Source organism: Scaptodrosophila lebanonensis, unplaced genomic scaffold (assembly GCF_003285725.1).
Source record: "Scaptodrosophila lebanonensis strain 11010-0011.00,11010-0021.00 unplaced genomic scaffold, SlebRS2 tig00001415-arrow-pilon, whole genome shotgun sequence".
NCBI lineage: Eukaryota > Metazoa > Arthropoda > Insecta > Diptera > Drosophilidae > Scaptodrosophila > Scaptodrosophila lebanonensis.
Window position 1 is genome coordinate 5,430,787 of NW_022060742.1, and position 21,516 is coordinate 5,452,302.

A 21,516-nucleotide genomic window follows, 5' to 3' on the forward strand; every position below is an offset into this window, starting at 1 on the left:
TTATGTAAGACCCTATAATGAACGATCGGAGCTTGGCACGAGTGCCACAAAAGCTTGCTCATTTGGACGACTGTAAATATTCTTGGAGTAATCCAAGTGGTGATGAAATCAAAGACCTTTTACGCGACAAGTAAATGGTTCAGTTTAAATAACGTCGGATTAGACGAGAGGTATTAGGAATTCCCGTCCGTGCGCTTCAACCCAAGAATCACCCAAAATGAAAATAGCTAGAGATACCATACCATACTTGTATGCACGAAGGGGCAAGTTTTTTCAATGAAAGTACCAACTTATAAAAATCTAAACCTTCTTCCATTCTAAATTTAAACACAACTGATATTCTCCAACTTTCTACTCGTTTTAATTACACATTTTAAAACCAAAATCTTTCATATCATAAAATCTCAAATGTTATAAACAAGTATAAACTTGCCTTCATAACATGGCGATGCAACTCATCTCATCTTTTGCAAATCTTGATGCTTTTTTCTGAAATACTCCCTTTTATCTATCTATAATAAATTGTATTTGATTTTCTTCTTTTTTTTAAATTACACTTTAACAGAAACACTTTTAAACAGAAATTTTACTTTTTTCTTAAAATTTCCTACCAGGGCTAATTTTAACTGCTTCACAAAAATTATTGCCTTGGAGTAAATGTGGCTTCCATCTTCAACCATTTTAAGCTGGTGGACAGTCGAGTTGGAGCCTATTATATTAGTTACTTTCAGACAGAACGTAGTTTCATTATTTTATCAAATAATTTAAAAAAATTGGCACAAACCTTTTCTGTACGGCAACACATTAGCAACATCCAGGGCTGCAACATTACAAAATATGTTGTCTATAGAGCTACCAACTCGTTTTGCAATTTCAAACTTTCTGCCGCCAGACTCATTCGCTTTAGGTATGATAAACATCATATATAGTCCTGAATTATCAACTATAAATTAATATTAACAATCTGAATTTAAAATAAAATGAACTGTCCTTTTACCTTAACCCAATTGTAAGGAACATTTTGAACATACTTATATTTTTATTTAAGGCACATAAAAACAGCTGCTTGGTTGATATTTAAAATTGCTCCCGTTAAAGTAAAAGCAAAAATAAAAGGAAAAAGTTGGGATATGTGGCATCAGCCAATTTCTGGTTATATAACATTTTACAGATTTTAAAAACCATTACAACAAAACTAAACTGGTTTGTAGCATTATTATGAGACTAAGAAAGCATCCAAAAATGAAATGAACACCTCTAGTTTTATTTCAATTTCAAAAAATTAGAACAGACTTATTAAGCGATTTTTATTAGATACATGCAAACAGTATTGGTTTTAGGGGTCACTCTTGGGCGGCTGTTCCGGCTGCAATATGTCTTGGTGTCGGAACATATCAGCATATGGATTTTGAGGCTGTTGGCTCTCATGATCGTATTGCGAACCGATGGCCCACAGTGATTCCAAATCATATTCTTCGCGTGCCTTTGGCGAGAAAATGTGCAGCGCTATATTTCCCAAGTCCATGGCCATCCAGTCGCGACTCTTTTCCCCCTCGATGCGAGGCAGAATGTCGTTCTTGTTGCGCTTAATTTTGAACATGCGACGAACAAACTCTGCGGTGGCCAACATGTGCCGATAGCTTCGGGCACTGCAAACGACCATGTGGTCAACGTATTTAAGGTCCTCGGGCACATAACAAACAAAGATGTCATCCACATGTTCCTTGCGCAGCAGCTCCACAAGATCTTCTACGTCAAAGACACCACGAATGCCCCCTATAAAAAGCGATGGAAGGATTAGTACAGAAGATAATTAGGCGTGCTTTCTACGCACTCTGTAAGCTCAGACCGTAATACTGGTCTGGTCCCGATTCTTCTTCTTCTTCTTGTGTCTGTTGGTGCTCCAGCTCCTGGTAACGGACACGTGCCTCTTCCACATCAAAAATTTCGACGGCTTCATCATCGCGAAAGACTTTGTATTTTTGTTTGACAGCGCCGGTAACTAAGGGTTCCCTTTTCTGGCTAAGTTGCTTCTGATTTGTTGCCTCTTTGCTTGGCAATTGTGGGTCGGGCTTTGAGAATTCGTGATGAAAACAGCGCAGGAAGGGCACGCTCAGTCGCTTGTCGTGCACTAAGCGAAATATCCGAGCGTTAAACATTTTTAGGCAGTTCGGAAAAGCTAATAACGCGTTTTTATTAAATAATCAGCTGCAGTATGGATGGCTAAAAATAGTGCTGTACAATTCCAGTACTACTGAGAGAGTTGCAGTACTTTTGGTATTTTCTGAATGTGACATGGTTACCCTGTCCATTTAGCCAGCGCCGTTGCTGTTTATTAGCGGCCACGAGAGCACACGAAACCAATTACTGCTCATTTTTGTAGAAAGGAAGGCGAATTATTTCAATATTGGTACAAGTTAAGGCGTGCAATTAGTGTTAAACAAATACAGTGTAAAGTGCCGTTATCGGAAATAATGTGGCAAGACACAAGCCCATAATTTCGTATAAAGTCAAACAAACACACTTGGAAAAACAAGTCGAAGTCGCGCGTCGGTGTCTGTCGAATTTTCATAAGCAATCATAGCAGGCTCTAAAATTTGTTCGACTATCCATTAACCATCGTGTTGAGATCAAAAACGAATTTTAAGATCAAATACGAACACGAAATACACATAAATTTAAAGTTATTCACAAAATATATATTAGCGGAAAGTGCAAAATGAGTGAGCCAATAAATTCGTCGACAACCGACGATAATCGTGAACCAAAAAGGGATAACGCAGTGGCACGCCAAGCTATTGAAAATGAATATAAACTGATGATAACGAAGGGTTGGCTGCTTTACTATAAGGTATTAATAAACGCTAATAATGCCATTTATTAATTGGAAACTCACGCATGCATACACACACGCACACAATTACCCAAAACGTGCACCTATAACAGCGGCAGTGGCTACAATAACATTAACAAAAACAACAATACCAGAAGCTGAACTAGAAAAGAAGCAACAGCCACTGCCACAAAACATGTACATGCATACATACATATGTACATATACATAGTTTTTATTCCTTTTTGATTCGATTTCCACGAAAATGTGATGAGTGCGCAAAAGGCTTCTGCAGATGCCACTGCCAGCCAGCACTAACACAGAAACAGCAACAGACACGCAAAAAAAATAGCAACAACCACATGTATAGGTGTTGTGTATGTGTGTGTGTGTATGTCGCTCACTGCGTTCGTTGTCATGTGAGCGTAAGCCAAGTTTGTTTTTATGTACAGCGTTTGCCCAAAAATGAAAACCAACACTCTCACAAACACATACACAACCAGCAGCCGCTCACCTGCTGCACTTTGCATACGGCTTGCAGCTTCGCTCATGCCAAAATGCTTGTCTGTTTGTGTCCGTGTGCCTTTCTGTGTATGTGTGCATGCATACTTATGCTCATCATGTTTTTTCTAGTGTTGCTTTTACTCGGCATATTGTGATTGTGCTTTTGTTGTTTTTTTTGTCGGTGCACTTGGATGCTGTTGCCGCCTCTTTCTTCACCTTTCAAAGCTTTGGTTTCTTTGTAATTGTTCAACTACTGTGTCGCTTTTATTCTCTCCTACCACTGCACAGTCCAACGCACAGTCCGCTCTCAAGCAAGGCAAACCAATAAAAATTGTTATTATTGATAAAAAATAATGTACATATGTATGTATGTATGAACATACATATATACATAATACATAAGCTGATTTCACCTACAGTTATTAATAACCGATTGGCAATTGAAATAATTAAATCAATCGACTCCTGCGATATGTTTATAACTTGTTTCACCTGAAATTTGTTTATTTGGAACAAAACGAAAAACATATTTATGTAGTAGATAAGAAACTTGGTTTATTGTAGAACAATAGCGTATAATTACGATTTTAAAAATGTATTAGTAAAGTACACAGTTGAATTGATTTCACAACTTAACAGTCGTTGTTTTTGTACTGGAACCGTCGTTTTGTCTAGAACTTTACCACCCCCCAATAGTATCTGCAAATATAACATTTTCTGATTACATTTAATATAACCATCGCATGTGAATTAAGCTTTTGTGGGAAATGTATACATATCGTAATAAAAACATTGATGAAATTCTTGACGCGTTCGTTCTGCGAATTGTCTTCGAAATTTGTTTTCTATTCCTGGAATAATTTAAATAATTTTTTGATTGCTACTGAAATTTAAATTCATAGATATGTATGTACATACACATGTATGTATGTATAGTGTGCAATAAACAACAAACTCTTATCGCTTTTTATCCAAAAGGGGTCCTAACACGTACACAGTTCATAAAAGACGAGCTTCAGAAAGCGGCGACTACCCCAAATAAATAAATGCTTTATGCTCTACCATTTCAAGGGTGTAAGCAATTAACGTACTTGTAAGATACGTAACAGTTCTATTTGATAAGCGATAATAATAAAACTCCACAATATTATTTAACAATGTGGAGTTTGTTTTTGAAAGCTATTTTCCTATTATTATCACATGTGGACTGAGAATAAGGCGTAGCAGAACAAACAAAATACTTGTGCATGTACTTGTATATTTGTTTTCGATGAGTATGATATGTCCATGATCGTCCTTCTGTATAAACGCAATCGGTAATATTTTCGTAATTTCTTTTTTAAAAAAACTATTGAAGAGGGGTAGAGTTTATAAAAGCCACGCTCACACTATTTGTATAGAATCGGGCGCGCAGCGACTACCTTTCCTTTCTACTGTATCTCCTCGAACTGATCAATCAATCACTCTTCTGATTTTAAAGTTTTTCTTGTCCTTAGGGACATAATTACTATTAATCTGCTGGTTAAAAATAGACGTTGGGTATTTTGAGGTATGTGTGTATGTCAGACTTTTGCCTTATACTCAGACTTACAGTTTAAGAAGATCTGTATGCCCTTCAGAAACAAGCTAAAAAATAATTGATTTAAAAACATTTTTCAAAGGAAATTGAAATCGAAAATGTGTGCATACTATACATGCATACTTAAAGCATTTTTACTGGAAACTAGGGGTGATGTTAAATGGGCTAAGCGGGCACAAGCTTAAGCTCAGTCAACAAGGCACACACATACACACACATACGCAAACGCATGCCATACACACAATCGCATCTCGCTCGGCAAAGGGCATGCGTTGAGGTCTGGGTTTCTTGTTGCCGCTCATGCTCGCAGTTCTTTCTGCTTTATAGCCAGTTCCGGCGAAAAGAATCTTCAGCTGGTACCCACTGACGACGACGACGACGACGTCGTCTACGAAGTCTTTGCCATTGCCACTCACTTGAATTTGGATTTCACGGAATTTAGCTTCGCAGTTAGGATGACATAGCCTGTGAGTGTGCGTCTATATGGGAGCATACATATGTGTGTGTGTGTGTGTGCTGTATCTGTGCGAGATTTGTGTAATGAACGCATTGTTGTTGCTTTTTTCTTTATTATTTGGTATTCTGGTGCTCCTGCTGCTCGCTCTGCCCTTTTCCACATCAATTGTGTTGGCCCTGTTGTGCTCTCTCTATGTCCACACTACGAGGATAATTTAATTTTCCAGCTAATTCAAAGGAGTCGCCTGCCAATAGCAGCTAACACCAGCAGCTACAACAACAATAACAATGCTAAACGTTTTGTTGCTGCTTTTCTTATTAGTGTATGTGTGGGTGTGCTAGGATTGTTTTTCGCTTGAAAGCACCGCGCGGGCTTAATGATTTTTTCCAGTGAATAATATTGTACAGTTGAAAATAATGAACAACAATTTCTATGACGCACTTTTATAAATATGTATCTTAATAATGTATTTCAATGAGAATCAATGTTATAAAAAATCTCACATTAAATTAATCCATTTGGTAAAACTCTACAACTAAGCACAACTGTTCAATATCATAGGAAGCAGAAGCATCATCCTTACTAATTACAACAACATTTATAATCTTATAAAGCTGTCTTCAAATAATTTGTTTTTATTTGTCATAGTATTAGAGAGAAATAAAAAAGAATTGTCTACTGGGGACTCTCAGAAGGCTTTCGTTAGAAGTCAGTATTGGAACACTTTAAAAATCAATTTTATATTCTTTAAATCAAGTTTCAAAAATTCCATCCAAACCTTTACATTGGATACCATTTTTCGATTTTAATCTTCCTTACATATTCTATTGGATTGATAATAAATATACTGATTTAAATATAAATGGTTAAAGTAGCCAACTCAGTGAGTGCAGAGTTAGTTGTTCAACAAAATAAACACGAAAGGAATGCTAAAGTCGAGCAGGCTCCACTCTTAAATACCCTGTACCACCCCACAAAAAAAGAAATTTAATTAATTAATTAATTTAATTTAATTAATTGACTAAATTAAATATAAAATATTCCATACATACATTTACATCAGAATCGTGTCTATGCGTGTTTGTGTACTTGTACATATGTATGTATGTGTGCATTGGGCCTGGTTATATGGCTATAACTTTCTTTCTGATCAACCTATCATAATGAAACTTGGTATACGGATATATAATCAATAACTTAATGTGACTGCCAAATTTTAGTTTCCAAGAATTACGGGAGTAATAGAGTTATAGAAAATCGTGAATAGGGGGGGAGTGGGGGGTTGCATCGGGAAAAATGAACAAACTCGTCCTTTCTCGGGCTCAGGAGAATCTGTATACCAAGATTCGTTATTCTAGCTCTTATACTTTCTGAGATCCTTGCGTTCATACAGACAGACAGACGGACATGGCTATATCGACTCGGCTTGTCATGCTGATCAAGAATATATATACTTTGTGGGGTCTACCACGCCTTCTTCTGCGTGTATGGAACACTCGCACAAAACTAATATACCCTTGTACCCTTTGGGTACAGGGTATAAAAACAATTCCGTTATAAATTGCTTTTTATTTTTTTAAGTACCTTATATCTTTCTCCTACTTTTCTTGAAAATTACTTCCGCGCCTGCGCTCTGACTTCGTCAAATTTGCCAACCCGGTATCAGGGGTTGAGTCCTAGGTTTCCCCGGATTCATTTTGTACTTTGGTCTTACTTCACATTTCATATTGAATTATTTGCTGCCCAGAATTTATTTTAAGGTCTAGTTCTCCCATATGACTCAAATGCTAACCGTATTTAGTAAGAACTAAAGAAAAATAAGTATATATTGTAATTTATATTCTTGTTATTCTTATTATTATATGGGGCTGAATTTTCGCAAATCCGAGGTATAACAATTTCTTAATAAAATGTTTGCTTCAAGCCAACTTTTGATTTTGGCATTTGTATATATTATTATGACGAACGGTGTATATCCACATATATGTATATCTATGTATGTGCATCTACTTGTATATCTTCCAACTCATTATTACGACAACCGCATTGACTGTGACGAACATGGCTTTGTGCTGTGCTCATTCATGTTTCAAAATGAGTTTTGCCACACAACATCGTACACATATGAGACTACATACAATATGTGCGTATATACATATGTACATACATGCTTACATAGTTATTTGAGTGTGTGTGTGTGAGCGAGTGTGCCTGCAATTATGCCGCATGCAATTTTTCTCCTTAGCATAAAAGCGACGACCTGAATATCTACCGTAGTTGGTAGCTGCTATAATTTAGTTTACAGTGCTTCTTTTTTAAACTCAATACCTAAGACAATTTTTTTCTAACGCTAAGCCGTTGCTAACGGCGTAGATTTCACAATTGTTATGTTGCATGTCTATAAAAAGGTCACCTGAATGGCTAAAGGCGTGAAAGCGCAGTTTATATATATATATGTATGTATGCATACTTAACTAATTTGACTTCAGTATGCATAAAGACCTAACTAAAATTGACTGGTTTCTATTGGTTTTCACGTGAGTTTTACAACGAATGTTTGCCAAATAAAAGTTCTTAAAATAAATTAAAAATTCATTAGAAGAAGGTTAGAAGTTAAAGACTATATCATATATAAGCATGCCAAAAGATTTTGAAACCGGAAAAACTCCAACTAAAGAGATACCAATGGGTTTGTTATCACATTTCAATACGGATTTCGTACCATTTTTTGCATAATTGGTTGTAAATTGTAACAACTTGGTGTTGATTTTAAATATAAAATGATTCACTAAATGAAAATGCCCTTAAATGTTTTTAGAAGCATGCTTATAAGAAGTTGTCTTATAAACCCCAATCATTCCGATTATTCCAATAACAACGATGTAAAAAATACATTTACTTATACAAAAAAAAAAAAAAAAAACATTTTACGAGCATATGTATGTATGTGTGTTTTTACGCCTATTTAAAACTTTATCCGATCGATTAAAAAGTCACTCTTAACTAATGTTATATCCATAATATCGGAATCAAAACTTGAAGTCTAAACCTAAGGTCAGATAGGCAAATATATTACAAACAACTGCAAATTACTCTTTTTACTCATATAACTTATGTATGTATTTGTATGTATCTTAAAAGTAATTCCTCTCTATCAGGAATTTGAAAAACTGAATTTGTCGGCCAGAGAAAGAAGTTGTTTTTTCGACGAAATCAGATGTTATCGTCCAGTCAGCTTCTAATTTTGCTACTTGTTGAATCAATGTTTGTTTCAAATGTTCTTCTTGGAAATAAGTGATGCATACATAAACCCCCTTGTACCCCACATTTCGCACTCAAATAAAAGCTACAAAATTGTGTTCCCTTTTACTTCCTGAATATGTATGTTCACTCCTAAAAATAGCCTATTATATCTTTAGTTTTATCGCGGATAAATATGAATAAATTTCCATAACCATAGCCATACTTGACTCAATGCGCTATCAAGAGATTTATCATCATACATACAAGTATGTATGTAAATATTCACGATCAATCTCAGCTGCTGATTCACGTGCTGTGTTTTGACAAACTGACAATTAACGACAGCGGGCTCCTTGACAAAACTGGCCCATGCAACGAAATACAACTGCGGTTAATAAACAATAATTTGCCTTTGTGATTCAAGTACATACATACATACATACATACATACATACATACATACATATAGTATAGATGTATTCATGTGCATTCGTATATACATATGTATGTGTGTATGTACGAATGACGGAATGTAAATATGATATATAGTAGGTACACGCGTTTGTCACGCTTACAAGTGCCCACCAATTGGCACCAACCAACCACATTCATCATTCATTCAGCTATAATTGTGTGGCTAAATTAAAACGATTGGCCAGACGACTTGACAACATAAAAGTTGTTTTTATTTATTTTCAAGTTACATATATGGATGTTGTTAAGCGACAATGACATTGAAATTGGGGGTACTTATAGTATATTTTCATTGTTGACGTTGTTGCTTTCGATTTTAGGTATTAGGTATCCGAAACGTGATTGGACAACTTTTACAGCTGATAAGCCAAGTGGCGCCGATGTTAAAAGATAATACCGTTAACAACATCATAAATTAGTCATGCCTTTTTAGACTTACTCCCTATGTGGTCCCATTGCGTCGATTTTGAAGCTATTGGTAACTTAAGTGCTCTGAAAAGTAGTCTACTGAGTCACACTATGTAGCACGATAAATCTCAGACGGGCAGGCGGCAAAACCAGCCTAAATAGGGTAGACCCCTAAATGAATCACAAGATTGATAAAGTGCCATCAAAATGGTTTGCTAGATTATAATACAAATTAATACTAAAGAACAACAGTATCTTGTATAATAGAGTAGTAGAATTGAAATGACATTTTGAATTTGGCTCAGTCTAGTTAAATTGTTCTTAGGATATCTGATCAAATGAATTCAAGATCTGTCAGGTGCCAAATTAAAGGCATGTTGTCGGGCAATGCAATTCCTCTTGGTGAGAAACAAAATGTGTCTACTCCTTTCGATCTATTGACCACGATTTGGATATCAGCCTCAGTGACCGTGATTTTCACAAAATGTAGAGCAACAGAAGATTCGTACATGGTACCACTTAACAGACTGAAAAGCATTGGGGTTATCAGATCCTCACAAGCTAGCTATCTGCATTATCAGCATAGTAAATTAATAGCCATTAGATTATTGATAATCTTGTATTCTGTGCTCCAACCATGATATGCAAATAGGTTTGGTAAATGCTTTCTAAATGTCTTTCAATTCTCCAGGAACATTTTAAATCAATTTCCTTCATATAGTAGTACGTATTTTTTTTTTTAATATAACCGTTTGAAAATGAAAAGATTTGGTCATAAAACATAAACAGTCTTTGTTAATAAGGCAAAACCGGTTAAACGAAAAAATTTATGTACCAATATAGAACCCCATACAGTAAGCAATTGCTTTAAAATACGTTTGATTTTTATTGTAATCTTTACTCAAAGCCTCGCTAAAATAAAGTACAAAATCCTAAAGCTATCATTTGAATTTGCTGGACTTATCGTACCCCCAAGAATCATATTGAAATAATCATCTGTTTCTGGAAATCCCAACTTATTATCACTCGTAATACTTAGAATTTCTTATCCCATGAAAGCATATACAAAATGACATTTAGATGGAAATGACATTTAGAAATGAAATGACATTTAGATGGAGAGCAGAGCGGAATTTACTGTCTTCAATGGTACTGTCAAAACCAATACATTTTGCGGCTACTTAATGCTTACTATGATTCCAAAAAAATCACATCATACTTTTGCTATTCGTGTATTTCATTAAGTTCTGTTATGTTTTCCTGTTATGTGGTTTTTTTTTTTTGTCAAAAATGTACAGTGGAGATGGCTAAAGCGATAAAAAGCAGTAGCGACGATGTGTAGAAAATCCCCACTGTGTGTGTCATAAGAAAATGTATTCTTCCTACACAAAACCAATGCTTTGTGTGTGTGTTTATTTTTTTGCATTTAATGATTTTATGACATTGCTCTTTTTAGGATATCGCTCAAACCTGTGATCGTAAAGCTAAAGAGAAGAATTTTACAACACAAGAATCGGAGCGGCCACAGAATCGTCCCCTGAATCGCTATAGAGATGTCAGTCCCTATGATCATTCGCGCATTGTGCTGAAAAGGGGAAATGTTGATTACATAAATGCCAATCTAGTTAAGGTGAGTGGAGCAAAAGTTCTTCCTATATTATAGTATATCAATATGCTAAAAATCATTATGATATTTTATCATTTATAGCTGGTTGATGCCAATCGAGAGTATATATTGACACAGGGTCCACTGGTGGACACTGTGGGACACTTCTGGCTTATGGTCTGGGAGCAGAACTCACGCGGCGTGCTCATGCTAAATAAATTAATTGAAAAAAAACATGTCAAATGCCACTTGTATTGGCCCGATCAGATGGGGGCTGGGAACGCCCTTAAATTGGACGACGTCAAGCTGACCGTAGAGCTAGTGCGCTTGGAAACTTACAAGAACTTTGTGCGCCGATGGTTCAAGTGAGTAGATTAAAATTGCTTCTGATTTTTCTAGAAAAATAAAACCAGTTTATTAGGAATACATTTATACATTTTGGCGATTGGGCCATATGCCGACAAATTTGTATACCCTGTACTGTAAAAAGTGTATATTAGGTTTGTGCAAAGTATGTAACAGGCAGAAGGAAGCATCTCAGACCTCATAAAGCATATATATTATTGATCAGCGTGACGAGAGAAATCGATCTATAGTCTAGATTCGAATCTGGTCCGTCTGTCTGTATGAACGTCAATATTTCTGAAACGGCTTAACGTACAATAACCAAACTTGGTATGCAGACGCTCCTAGTCCCTAGTCTATACGAGTTTATTTTATTTTCTTGATCCCCCTCTTTCCCCGCTATAACATTTTGTCAATACTGTCAAAATTTTAAAACTTTCCACACGTAATCTACATATGTACATATATACAATTATCTACTTTTGTTTTAAACTTCATCCAAATCGGTCAATTATAAGAAAGTTATTAGCGAATCAATTTGACTCCAATACTATGCCCACAAACTGCATGCATCAAGTTCGCTCTTCTTCTTCTTCTTGAGGCGCATAGTAATAAGAGCCGGAAGTGGATACAGGGTATTTCACCATATATTTCATTCCCCTTTTGTTAAGGGTTTGCCCTTCAAATGAATCACTTCCAACTTTTTCTAAAGTCTCCACGTTCTCTAAAATTCTTGGATTATGCGTAATTATGATTGTCCCATGTTGGTTTGTCAAATTAAAAGACTCCTTAGTTCTTATCATATGAATCCTTCCTATTAAGCATTTGCTTCACTCTTACACCTGGATGTTTTCCCGTATCATTAACTTGCCTTCTACGTTTTTGAGCGAATGATAGGGGTCTACCCAGTTTGGTGTGGAATGCTTATAAATATATGTATTTATGTAGGCGTTTTCATTCTGAAATATGTTTGTTTCCTTCCGCAATTTCCTCTGTGACTGTTCCGTCCGCATTCTGAAATGTCTTTACATGGCAAATGAATTGATTTATTCCACTGCTACTGAGCTCTATTTTAAACATTCTACGTAAATACATTTAGCTTTTTTCATTTTTTGCATCTATTAACAAACAAAAAAGAAGTGGGAACGTGGCAGCTTTATCATTATTATTTTATCAATTTTTGCCACTGGCACCACTATCTGTATCTCAAAAGTGCGCGTAATTCGTAAACGTGCGAATGCATTCATGCCGAAAGAATACATGAAAAATTCCGTAATGGTTCACTTACAAAGAAACACACACTTTCTATTGGCGCGTTTCTGCTGAAAAACAAAATTGGTTTTGTTGCTGGCCCGTGAGGCCAATCGCAGCAGCGCTGTGTCTATTTGTTGCTCAGCATACAAAAATAGCGCAGATTGACCGCTTGAGCACCTATTGGAAAATACATTTTTCTAAGCCTATTTTGTAACAAGAAAATACGCTTTTTTGAGCTATTTTAAATTTGTTGGCTTTATATTACTCTCTTACCCGTCAAACTCCGTTTTCTTTCTTCTAAAACTTGGTAACTCTGCTAGAATGTGTCGAAATTCATCGTTCGGGGAAATCAACAACCAGAACTGTTCTCTGATAACCTCGCCCCCTTTCGCTAAAATATGTACATAAGCCAAATGCTATCATCCGAATTTGCTGAATAATTAAGTTCCAGGAATACTCAGAATATTTCAAATTGAATTAATTAATTAAATTAATAAAGAACATTTATTTAATACATACACAAAGCAGCAACAACAAAAGCAGAGCTGCGGGCAGAGCTGCAGGCAGCGCATGGGCAGCGATTTTATTTATGGCTATAACTTTCTTCAGAATTGACCTATCATGATGAAACTTGGCACACGGACACATTAGCACTAACTGAATGTACCTTCTGAGATCCTTGCGCTCGTACAGACGGACATGGCTATATCGACTCAAGAATATATATACTTTGTGGGGTCTGCCACGCCTCCTGCTCCCTGTTACATTCATTCGCACAAAACTAGTATAGCCTTGCATCCTTTGGGTACAGGCTATAAAAAGCTAATTATAAGAAATTTCAGTTCATTCAAAGTTAAACTCATAGAAGTTATACGTCAACCTGGAACCCGCCTTTCTGTCTCCTTACTAATCGGTCCTATTGAAACTATACATAAACATACTCGTACATATGTACATACATATATGATAAAGCACTTATGTATATCTTTTTGAATGAAACTAAAGATTATGTTGGTTTCATATAAACAATAATGTAATTCTAGTAAAACTGACCGGTTCAATATAAAATTATGAGGCTATATTTAGATTGATAAGGACAAGTCTCCTGATTAATTTTGGAGTCCCTTGTTGCAATGGCTCGGTGCTCATAAGGACGAACGGTCCAAAGACTAACATGTACTTATCGCCTACGTACTTTTGGCATTTAGACTTCCTAGTACACTCGCACCTGTCGGGTACGGGGTATATTAATTAATTTTTTGTTCAGTGTATTATTAAATATATTAATTTGCTCCCTCTCTTCACAGGTTAACTGATCTCGAAACGCAGACCAGTCGCGAGGTGCTGCAATTCCATTACACTACGTGGCCGGACTTTGGACTGCCCAGTTCGCCAGATGCATTCTTAAAGTTTTTACAAGTGGTGCGTGCCTCGGGCGCACTCAACAATGATGTGGGACCCGCCGTCGTACACTGCAGCGCTGGCATTGGACGATCGGGCACGTTTTGTCTGGTCGACTGCTGCCTAGTTCTCGTTGACAAATATGGGGAATGCAATGTGTCCGAAGTGCTGATTGAGCTACGAAGCTATCGCATGGGCCTCATCCAGACTGCTGATCAGCTAGATTTTTCATATAAAGCCATCATCGAGGGCATTACCAAGCTGAAAGATCCCGTATGTATAGAAATGGAGCGGCTGGCATGTGATGAAGCTGGATGTTCCAGGCCTAGCCGCTGTAATGGTGTGGCCTCAACCACTCCATTTTTAGAGTTGTGTCGGTTTATTTCAATTTAATGGATGATCTTTTTATAGCTTGAATCACGTAACAACACGAGTGTGGATAAGTTAGTAAAATCGAGAGTCTATCAACATATTTGTTATCTTTCCGAGTCATTCGCTTCTCAATGATTCATTTTATTTTAGGGGATACATATTATTATAAATTAATTATGATAATAAGTAATTATAAGAGCCAACAATATTTAAATTCAAGTTTCTCGAAAAAGGCTCAGTAAAAACAATAATGAGTTCACGTTTTTCCAAAGGATTCAACTATGAACAAATAAAATGGCTGCTTATTCCAGTAATTATGTAAGCGAAATTCTGTTCTATAAAGTTCGTCAAATAACATGCTTGATCAGTATTATAAGAAAAGCTTTGTTCCCATTCCGCCAATTGCAAACCTTTTTTGAATTCAATAAACAAAAAAAAAGCAACCATGAATTTCCACACATTAAATGATTTAAAGATTTATTTGGAATTTGGATTCGGGAATTTCCCTGCTAGTTTTTTGCTTTAAGCAAATGTTCATAAAAGCCACCAAACTTTAAGGTTTCACTGCGACTACTTTATTTAATGTCCTTCTTAGACTAAATACATAAAAAATACATAAACCCCATATGTATCCACGTGAGAAGCAAGTTCAGTCTCTTTATTTTATATAAAACCGTATGAAGAACAATCGGACTCCCTCTTAACTTACTTTTTTATTTTTAATTTTAGTCCATAGTAGATATGACCGGCACAACTCTTCTCCATATTTTGACTAATTTTTCGCTCTTCTCAAATCCTGCAGACCTTTCTCAACGAAGAGGAAAAAATTCTTAGCAACGATACGGACACACACACACTGCTGCAGGATGAGATGCCACCGCCTTTGCCTCCACGCACGGACTCTTTAAATCTGCCGCTGGCGCCAAGCGCCGGTGGTGTCCTTTCCCTAAATATGCGCGCAGCGCAGGCAGATAAATCATTGCTGTCCAATGGTGAAGTTGATGACAATATTGGAGACAAGGCTTCACCTACATTAATCAGCAAGGATGGTTTAAATAATATTATAAATCGTCATGAGATCGTAAATGCCGAGGCTATTGACAGTTTGTCAACCGATCGTCCATTGCCGCCTCTTCCTCCTGGTCAGAAGAGCCACGTGCAGGGTTCGGATAGCGACAATGATGACGACGATTACGATATGGATGATATTGAGGATGACGATGAAGACGAGGATACTGATGAGGCGTTCAAAAATATTAACGCCGATAACGCCAAGGATTCAAACTGCACTTTATTGTCCAACACAGATGACGATGTAAATGCCAATAATGAGAAGGCATCAGAACAACACGAGCAATTGTGCAAGACCAATGGCATTGATGCGCCACACAATCCAGCAAGGTATGATAATTACAAAATACGTTTACTGTTATATATCGAGCCGGAATTAACTATTCTTATTGAATTTACAGTCCCGACAATGAACTGAAGCGTCGAAAACGCACCGAGTACCAAGCGAATTTGGAACAGAAAGTCAACGATATCAAACGGAAGCAAAGGGAAAACGAAGACAATCAACAGGCGGCGAAAAAACGAAGGTCATTAATCAAATATATTGCGGCGGGTGTTGTGGTGGGCGTGATCTGTGCTTATGCGTACACAAAGCTAACTTAAGTTAACTAAAACAACTGCTCACTGAGTAATCAGATCGGATCGGATCTGTGGCTCAGTCGACATACGTGCGATGTAGCAGATGTATAGTAGATATATGTATATGTATGTAGTAGCAATAGTCTTTTCTAGTACCACAACACGACAATGATGCTGGTGTGTATGTGTGTGATGTGTATAATGTTCTCCATATGCTGGAGCATATGATTTTGTATCTGAATAATGACATTTAATGTCAACACATCGTCACAAGCAAACATAACTAGCGCTAGCACACGCTCGTACTTCAGCACCAGGTGGACAAATAAACAGACCAGACAAGCGATCATGACATAAAACTATGCACATTATTAACGATGATTGATCAAATAACACACACATATATATATATATATATATATATATATATATATATATATATATATACATATATATATATATATATATATATATATATATATATATATATATATATATATATATATATATATATATATATCTATATATATATATATATATATATATATATATATATATATATAAATAAATACCACATACACAGATATAAATGCATATTAGGGAATTTTATAAGTAATAAAGGATATATATTATACCGAAATGAAACTAACAAACAAGAACCTATATACATATATTAAAAAAAAAAACAAATGGGAACGAAAAAAATTGGAAAACGAGAAAATTTACGTTATGAAATGCAAGTAGATTTTGCACAATAGACTGAGAATTTTAGAACAAATTTTTTCTACATTAAAAATAAAGCAAATACAAATGAAAAACGAAAAAGCAAAGAAGAAGAAAAGCAACAATATATTCTAAACCCAAAATGAAATCAAGAACACTTCGCGCTTTCCCACGCTATGCATAAATCATTTCCGCTGTGTTCAATTCAAACAAATACTGTATTATTATTTTATGTATGTAAATCACCAACAAAAAATGCTTCACTCGTTGTTGTTCGCAATTATTTAATAGCATTTATTACTTGCTGTATGTATATGTATTTATTTCAATTAACGGCAACGAATGCAGCAATGTGCCAAAAAAAAAAAAAAAAGAAAAGCGAAAATAGAACTTAAATTTATGACTAACTTTTTTACTTTGACTTTTGCTTTCACTTGTCCACCCCTCTGTGCACTAAAACTTGTTAATAACTATTTACATCATATTGATTGGTTGGTTGATTACTCTTGCGGCATAATTCAAGCAATATATACATATGTAAATGCAGGACACAAGACAAAGAACAATCTTTTGTATGCATGTCTTGATGCAGCAAAAACAACATTTTGTATTCTAAAAAACGATTTAATATAATGTATTTAATTTGAACAAGATCAAAAACTATTTAATGGTTTTTAGTAGTAAGTGTACAACCCGTAGACGTACCGCTCTCAATACATGCATACATACATACATACACGCACACATACGTATGTCAAACATCCACACATGTAGCGTTGTAAATGAACGCAAAATGAAAATGAAAAATATTTTTATATGTGTAATCCACAATTTAATAATCTATAACCACCATAAGGCGAAACGTAGTGAGATGATAATGGATTGATAATGAGCGATGACGACTTTTTATAGCAAACTAATAATGCGAAAATACATATTTATATATCAATAATGACATATTTTAAACGAACAATATATAAACTATTTGTAAAACTAGCAGCTAGTAATGCATAAAGTTAACTGAACATTGGCTTAAGTACATACACACACACACACACAAAATACGGACACAAAGAACACACATACATACATAGGTGGAAAATGCCTAAAAAGGATGAGAAAGAAAAAAAGAGAGAGAAAAGTAAAAGTATTCAAATAAAGTTATATTTAAGAAGCAAATAAACTCAAGTTTTTTTATGGCAAAATATAACATATCATATTTCTGTTTTCTATTTTGCTTACAGACATCGCACACACAACCATAAAATGCATAAGACAATGTAACTACGGTAAACAACCAGCCAATCACAACCACTCATCAGTCCACAAGCACAATTCCGACCCAACTCTGAAATACAAATCGCTGACATCTGCTAACCTGAAACACTACCATTGCATCATTTTCTTTGTACTTATGTACCGAAAAAGTGTAACAATTGCAGTTCAATTTTGTATACAACTCTAGAAAATTTAAATAAACTGTTTATTTTTTGTAATCAAAATTGTTTCAAATGTATCGGGTGATAACTTTGCTCCTTCAACGACGATAGCTGCTGTTATCGATATAGTGCGTGTCAGTCGAACGTCTTCGATACTTGCATACCAGAAGTACTCGTACTTGTTTTACGACTTTGTTTTCATAGAGAATTATATTTTAAGACTTTACGAAAAACAGATAAAAGCATCGGTGCAGCGGCTGTATAAGATTTTTATTAGAGCATCAGAATGCCTGTGGTCGAGGAAGCACAAATCACAAAATTACTAGCCAAGGTAAGTGCTTTAAGCATGAGTCATTTGACAGGAAGGATGGCGAACTAGAATGTTTAGTCGTGTGCCGTCACGCAATATACGCAATTAATGATTAATTGGTTCTCTTGGCATTTCGCATAGTATAAAAATGTGGGTGCCACACGAAAAGACGTCGTTGATGTGGTCTCCTCCTATCGCAGCCTGACATATACTCTACAAAAATTTGGTAAGTGATGCTGCCAGCTTTTGCAAAAACAACAACACAGCAGTTCGTCTGATAACAGCATCCGAATTTTTTTGCAGTTTTCAACGATGGCAGTTCTAAAGAATTGTTTAAATTGCACGGTACCATTCCGGTGGTCTATAAAAGTATGTAAATGCCCAAATAATTTATGGCTTAATCGTATCTTATCTAGAGCTCTACTTTCTTATTAATCCAGGCAACACCTACTACATTCCAATATGTATTTGGCTGATGGATACGCATCCACAGAATGCCCCCATGTGTTTTGTACAGCCGACGCCTACAATGCAGATCAAAGTATCCATGTATGTGGATCACAATGGCAAGGTCTATTTACCATATTTGCACGATTGGCAACCACACACGTCTGATCTGCTCTCGCTAATTCAAGTTATGATTTTGACATTCGGCGACCATCCGCCTGTTTATTCAAAGCCCAAGGAACAAGTGGCTGCGCCCTATCCAACGAATTGTAACTACATGAACGAATATATTTAACATTTTATTTTAAATCGTTTCTCGCAGCTTTTATGCCTCAGCCAGGCGGACCTGGGTCAGGCAACTCATATCTGCCCTATCCTACTGGTGGCGGTGGTGGTGCTGGTAGTAATTTTCCACCGTATCCGACAAGCAGCAATTTTGGACCATATCCCCCATATCCGCCAGCTGGCGGTGCAGGTGGTGCGCCCAATGCCAGCGGCTATCCACCGTACATGAATTTTCCACAACCGGGTGGTGCCTATGGTGGTAGTGGAGGCTATAATCCAGCTACCAGCAATGCCAGTTCAACAGGAACCATCACTGAGGAACACATCAAAGCTTCACTTATAAGCGCAGTAGAGGACAAACTACGCCGTCGCATACAGGAGAAGGTAAATCAGTACCAGGCCGAGATCGATACGTTGAATCGCACTAAACAGGAATTGGTGGAGGGAAGCGCCAAAATTGATGCCATTATATCGCGACTGCAGCGCGAAGAGGTAGAACTGAAAAAGAATATAAGCATATTGCATGATAAGGAGCAAGAATTGCAAAAAAGTCTAGATGCTCTCGAGAATGCCGAGGCCATTGATCCAGATGAGGCTGTGACCACAACAGCACCGCTGTACCGACAGTAAGTACTTTTCCTCGTTTATTAGATCAAGCTATCACGCATGTTGCTCTATAGATTACTCAATGCTTATGCCGATGAGGCAGCCACGGAGGACGCCATCTACTATCTGGGAGAAGGATTACGCGGTGGTGTCATCGATCTTGAGGCATTTTTGAAGCATGTACGAACACTTTCGAGGAAACAGTTCATCTTGCGCGCCACTATGCAGAAATGTAGACAAAAGGCTGGTCTGGCTGGTTAGTGGTTGGTCCAGGTACATCTTAAGCCGACTCACACTGTCACAGTTATTATTTCAACTTACTCTAGAATGCAGTGCATACATGTATACATATGTATAATCTATTCACATGCTAAAAGTTCTATGTTAACGAGTTAATATATTCGGCATTGTTTTAAGCAATCTACTGAATCTGCAAAATTTTAAATAAATATATAGATATACCATACGTTCACTCACAACGCCCACACTTTATTAATGATCTTCAACTGAGGAATGGTTGGTCTTAATACAAAATAGTTACTATACATAAATGCCTACGGTCAGCAGCAGAAACAGAATGCCAAATCCTAAAAATATCGAGGCACACAAACTAATCAGCAACTCCTTGATTAGTGTACTTTCCTTAGACTGTTTGTTGCGAGAGACGACGAAAATGAAAAACCAGGCCGTAAAGAATGTGCCGATGATGAGTAACACAGTAGCCAAATGGGGGAATACCGCGGGATTGACTGGTGAAACATAACGCTGCATGGTCTCCATGCTGCAAATGACAAAGATGTATTCATTTAGCGCTTATTTACATTAATATTGGTTCAATCTCACATTTAACAAATTGTACGTGGCCCCGGCTGCAAAATGGACTGCTTCTTCTTTCCACTTGTTCTAATGTGCCATTCAAATATGCTGTCAAACAGTCTGGCAACACCCTTTTGCAATATTGGCAAGGAACATATATTTTAAATTTCATTGAAATGTTTTTGATAATATTGACATGTTCAGGAGGTGTCGAGGTGCGCGATATACTAAATGAATAGGATTGCGGAATGTGAGATATGGCTAAAATCATCAAATTACAGATGCACCGACGCATCTTCAAACACATCCTAATCATTTAGATATTTTCAAAAACATTTATTGATTCCATTTTTGAAATATGGTCTATTAATCATGAAAAATCCTTAAAATAAAAAAACGCGTTGGTTTCATTTCCACGGAACAACGGTTCAAGAAATTCCAACAAAAAAACATGTCGAAAGTAGTCGTTCCATTTTTTGCTTGAATTTTACTTTAAATATAATCGGATTTTAAACAGCAAAGAGGGCTGGCTACCTCATAATATCAATTGTGCACAAATATTCTAACAAGATTGCATTTGTATCAAACAACTTTATAGAGTTTAAATAAATGCAATACTTATTTAACAGTTACTTGTAAATTTATAATCCTCTTTTCAGAATATATACATGAATATCTATGTTAATAAAAACATTTATTTTCTCGACTTCTAGTCGTTAAAAGAAAGGCAATACTATGGCCAACACAATCACAATAAATAAGAA

The 21,516-nt window shown here is 36.2% G+C and overlaps 4 protein-coding genes across 6 annotated transcripts; 2 read left to right on the forward strand and 2 right to left on the reverse strand.

Moving 5' to 3' along the window:
- Window positions 1-1,243: 1,243 nt before the first annotated feature.
- Window positions 1,244-2,202, reverse strand: LOC115632441 (mitochondrial assembly of ribosomal large subunit protein 1). Its single transcript, XM_030529588.1, has 2 exons — window positions 1,835-2,202; window positions 1,244-1,776 (listed from the first exon to the last, which is right to left on the reverse strand). The coding sequence occupies exons 1-2, from the start codon at window positions 2,157-2,159 to the stop codon at window positions 1,337-1,339; spliced, it is 765 nt and encodes a 254-aa protein (XP_030385448.1). The 5' UTR covers window positions 2,160-2,202; the 3' UTR covers window positions 1,244-1,336.
- Window positions 2,203-2,345: 143 nt separating this feature from the next.
- On the forward strand, window positions 2,346-18,345 carry LOC115632440 (tyrosine-protein phosphatase non-receptor type 61F). Of its 3 annotated transcripts, XM_030529585.1 has the most exons (7): window positions 2,346-2,851; window positions 10,955-11,128; window positions 11,207-11,469; window positions 14,011-14,377; window positions 15,279-15,877; window positions 15,949-16,074; window positions 18,094-18,345. In XM_030529585.1, exons 1-7 carry the CDS (start codon window positions 2,720-2,722, stop codon window positions 18,131-18,133), a joined length of 1,701 nt encoding a protein of 566 aa, XP_030385445.1. In that variant the 5' UTR covers window positions 2,346-2,719; the 3' UTR covers window positions 18,134-18,345. The 3 variants fall into 3 exon arrangements, with proteins under 3 accessions (XP_030385445.1, XP_030385444.1, XP_030385446.1); XM_030529584.1 differs by lacking the exon at window positions 18,094-18,345 and having other exon boundaries at window positions 15,949-16,478; XM_030529586.1 differs by lacking the exons at window positions 15,949-16,074; window positions 18,094-18,345 and having other exon boundaries at window positions 14,011-14,444; window positions 15,279-15,458.
- Window positions 18,346-18,470: 125 nt separating this feature from the next.
- On the forward strand, window positions 18,471-20,415 carry LOC115632358 (tumor susceptibility gene 101 protein). Its single transcript, XM_030529474.1, has 6 exons — window positions 18,471-18,619; window positions 18,740-18,824; window positions 18,902-18,967; window positions 19,039-19,314; window positions 19,368-19,956; window positions 20,011-20,415. The coding sequence occupies exons 1-6, from the start codon at window positions 18,575-18,577 to the stop codon at window positions 20,195-20,197; spliced, it is 1,248 nt and encodes a 415-aa protein (XP_030385334.1). The 5' UTR covers window positions 18,471-18,574; the 3' UTR covers window positions 20,198-20,415.
- On the reverse strand, window positions 20,396-20,843 carry LOC115632359 (transmembrane protein 258). Its single transcript, XM_030529475.1, has 2 exons — window positions 20,780-20,843; window positions 20,396-20,717 (listed from the first exon to the last, which is right to left on the reverse strand). Exon 2 carries the CDS (start codon window positions 20,714-20,716, stop codon window positions 20,477-20,479), a length of 240 nt encoding a protein of 79 aa, XP_030385335.1. The 5' UTR covers window position 20,717; window positions 20,780-20,843; the 3' UTR covers window positions 20,396-20,476.
- Window positions 20,844-21,516: the final 673 nt, after the last annotated feature.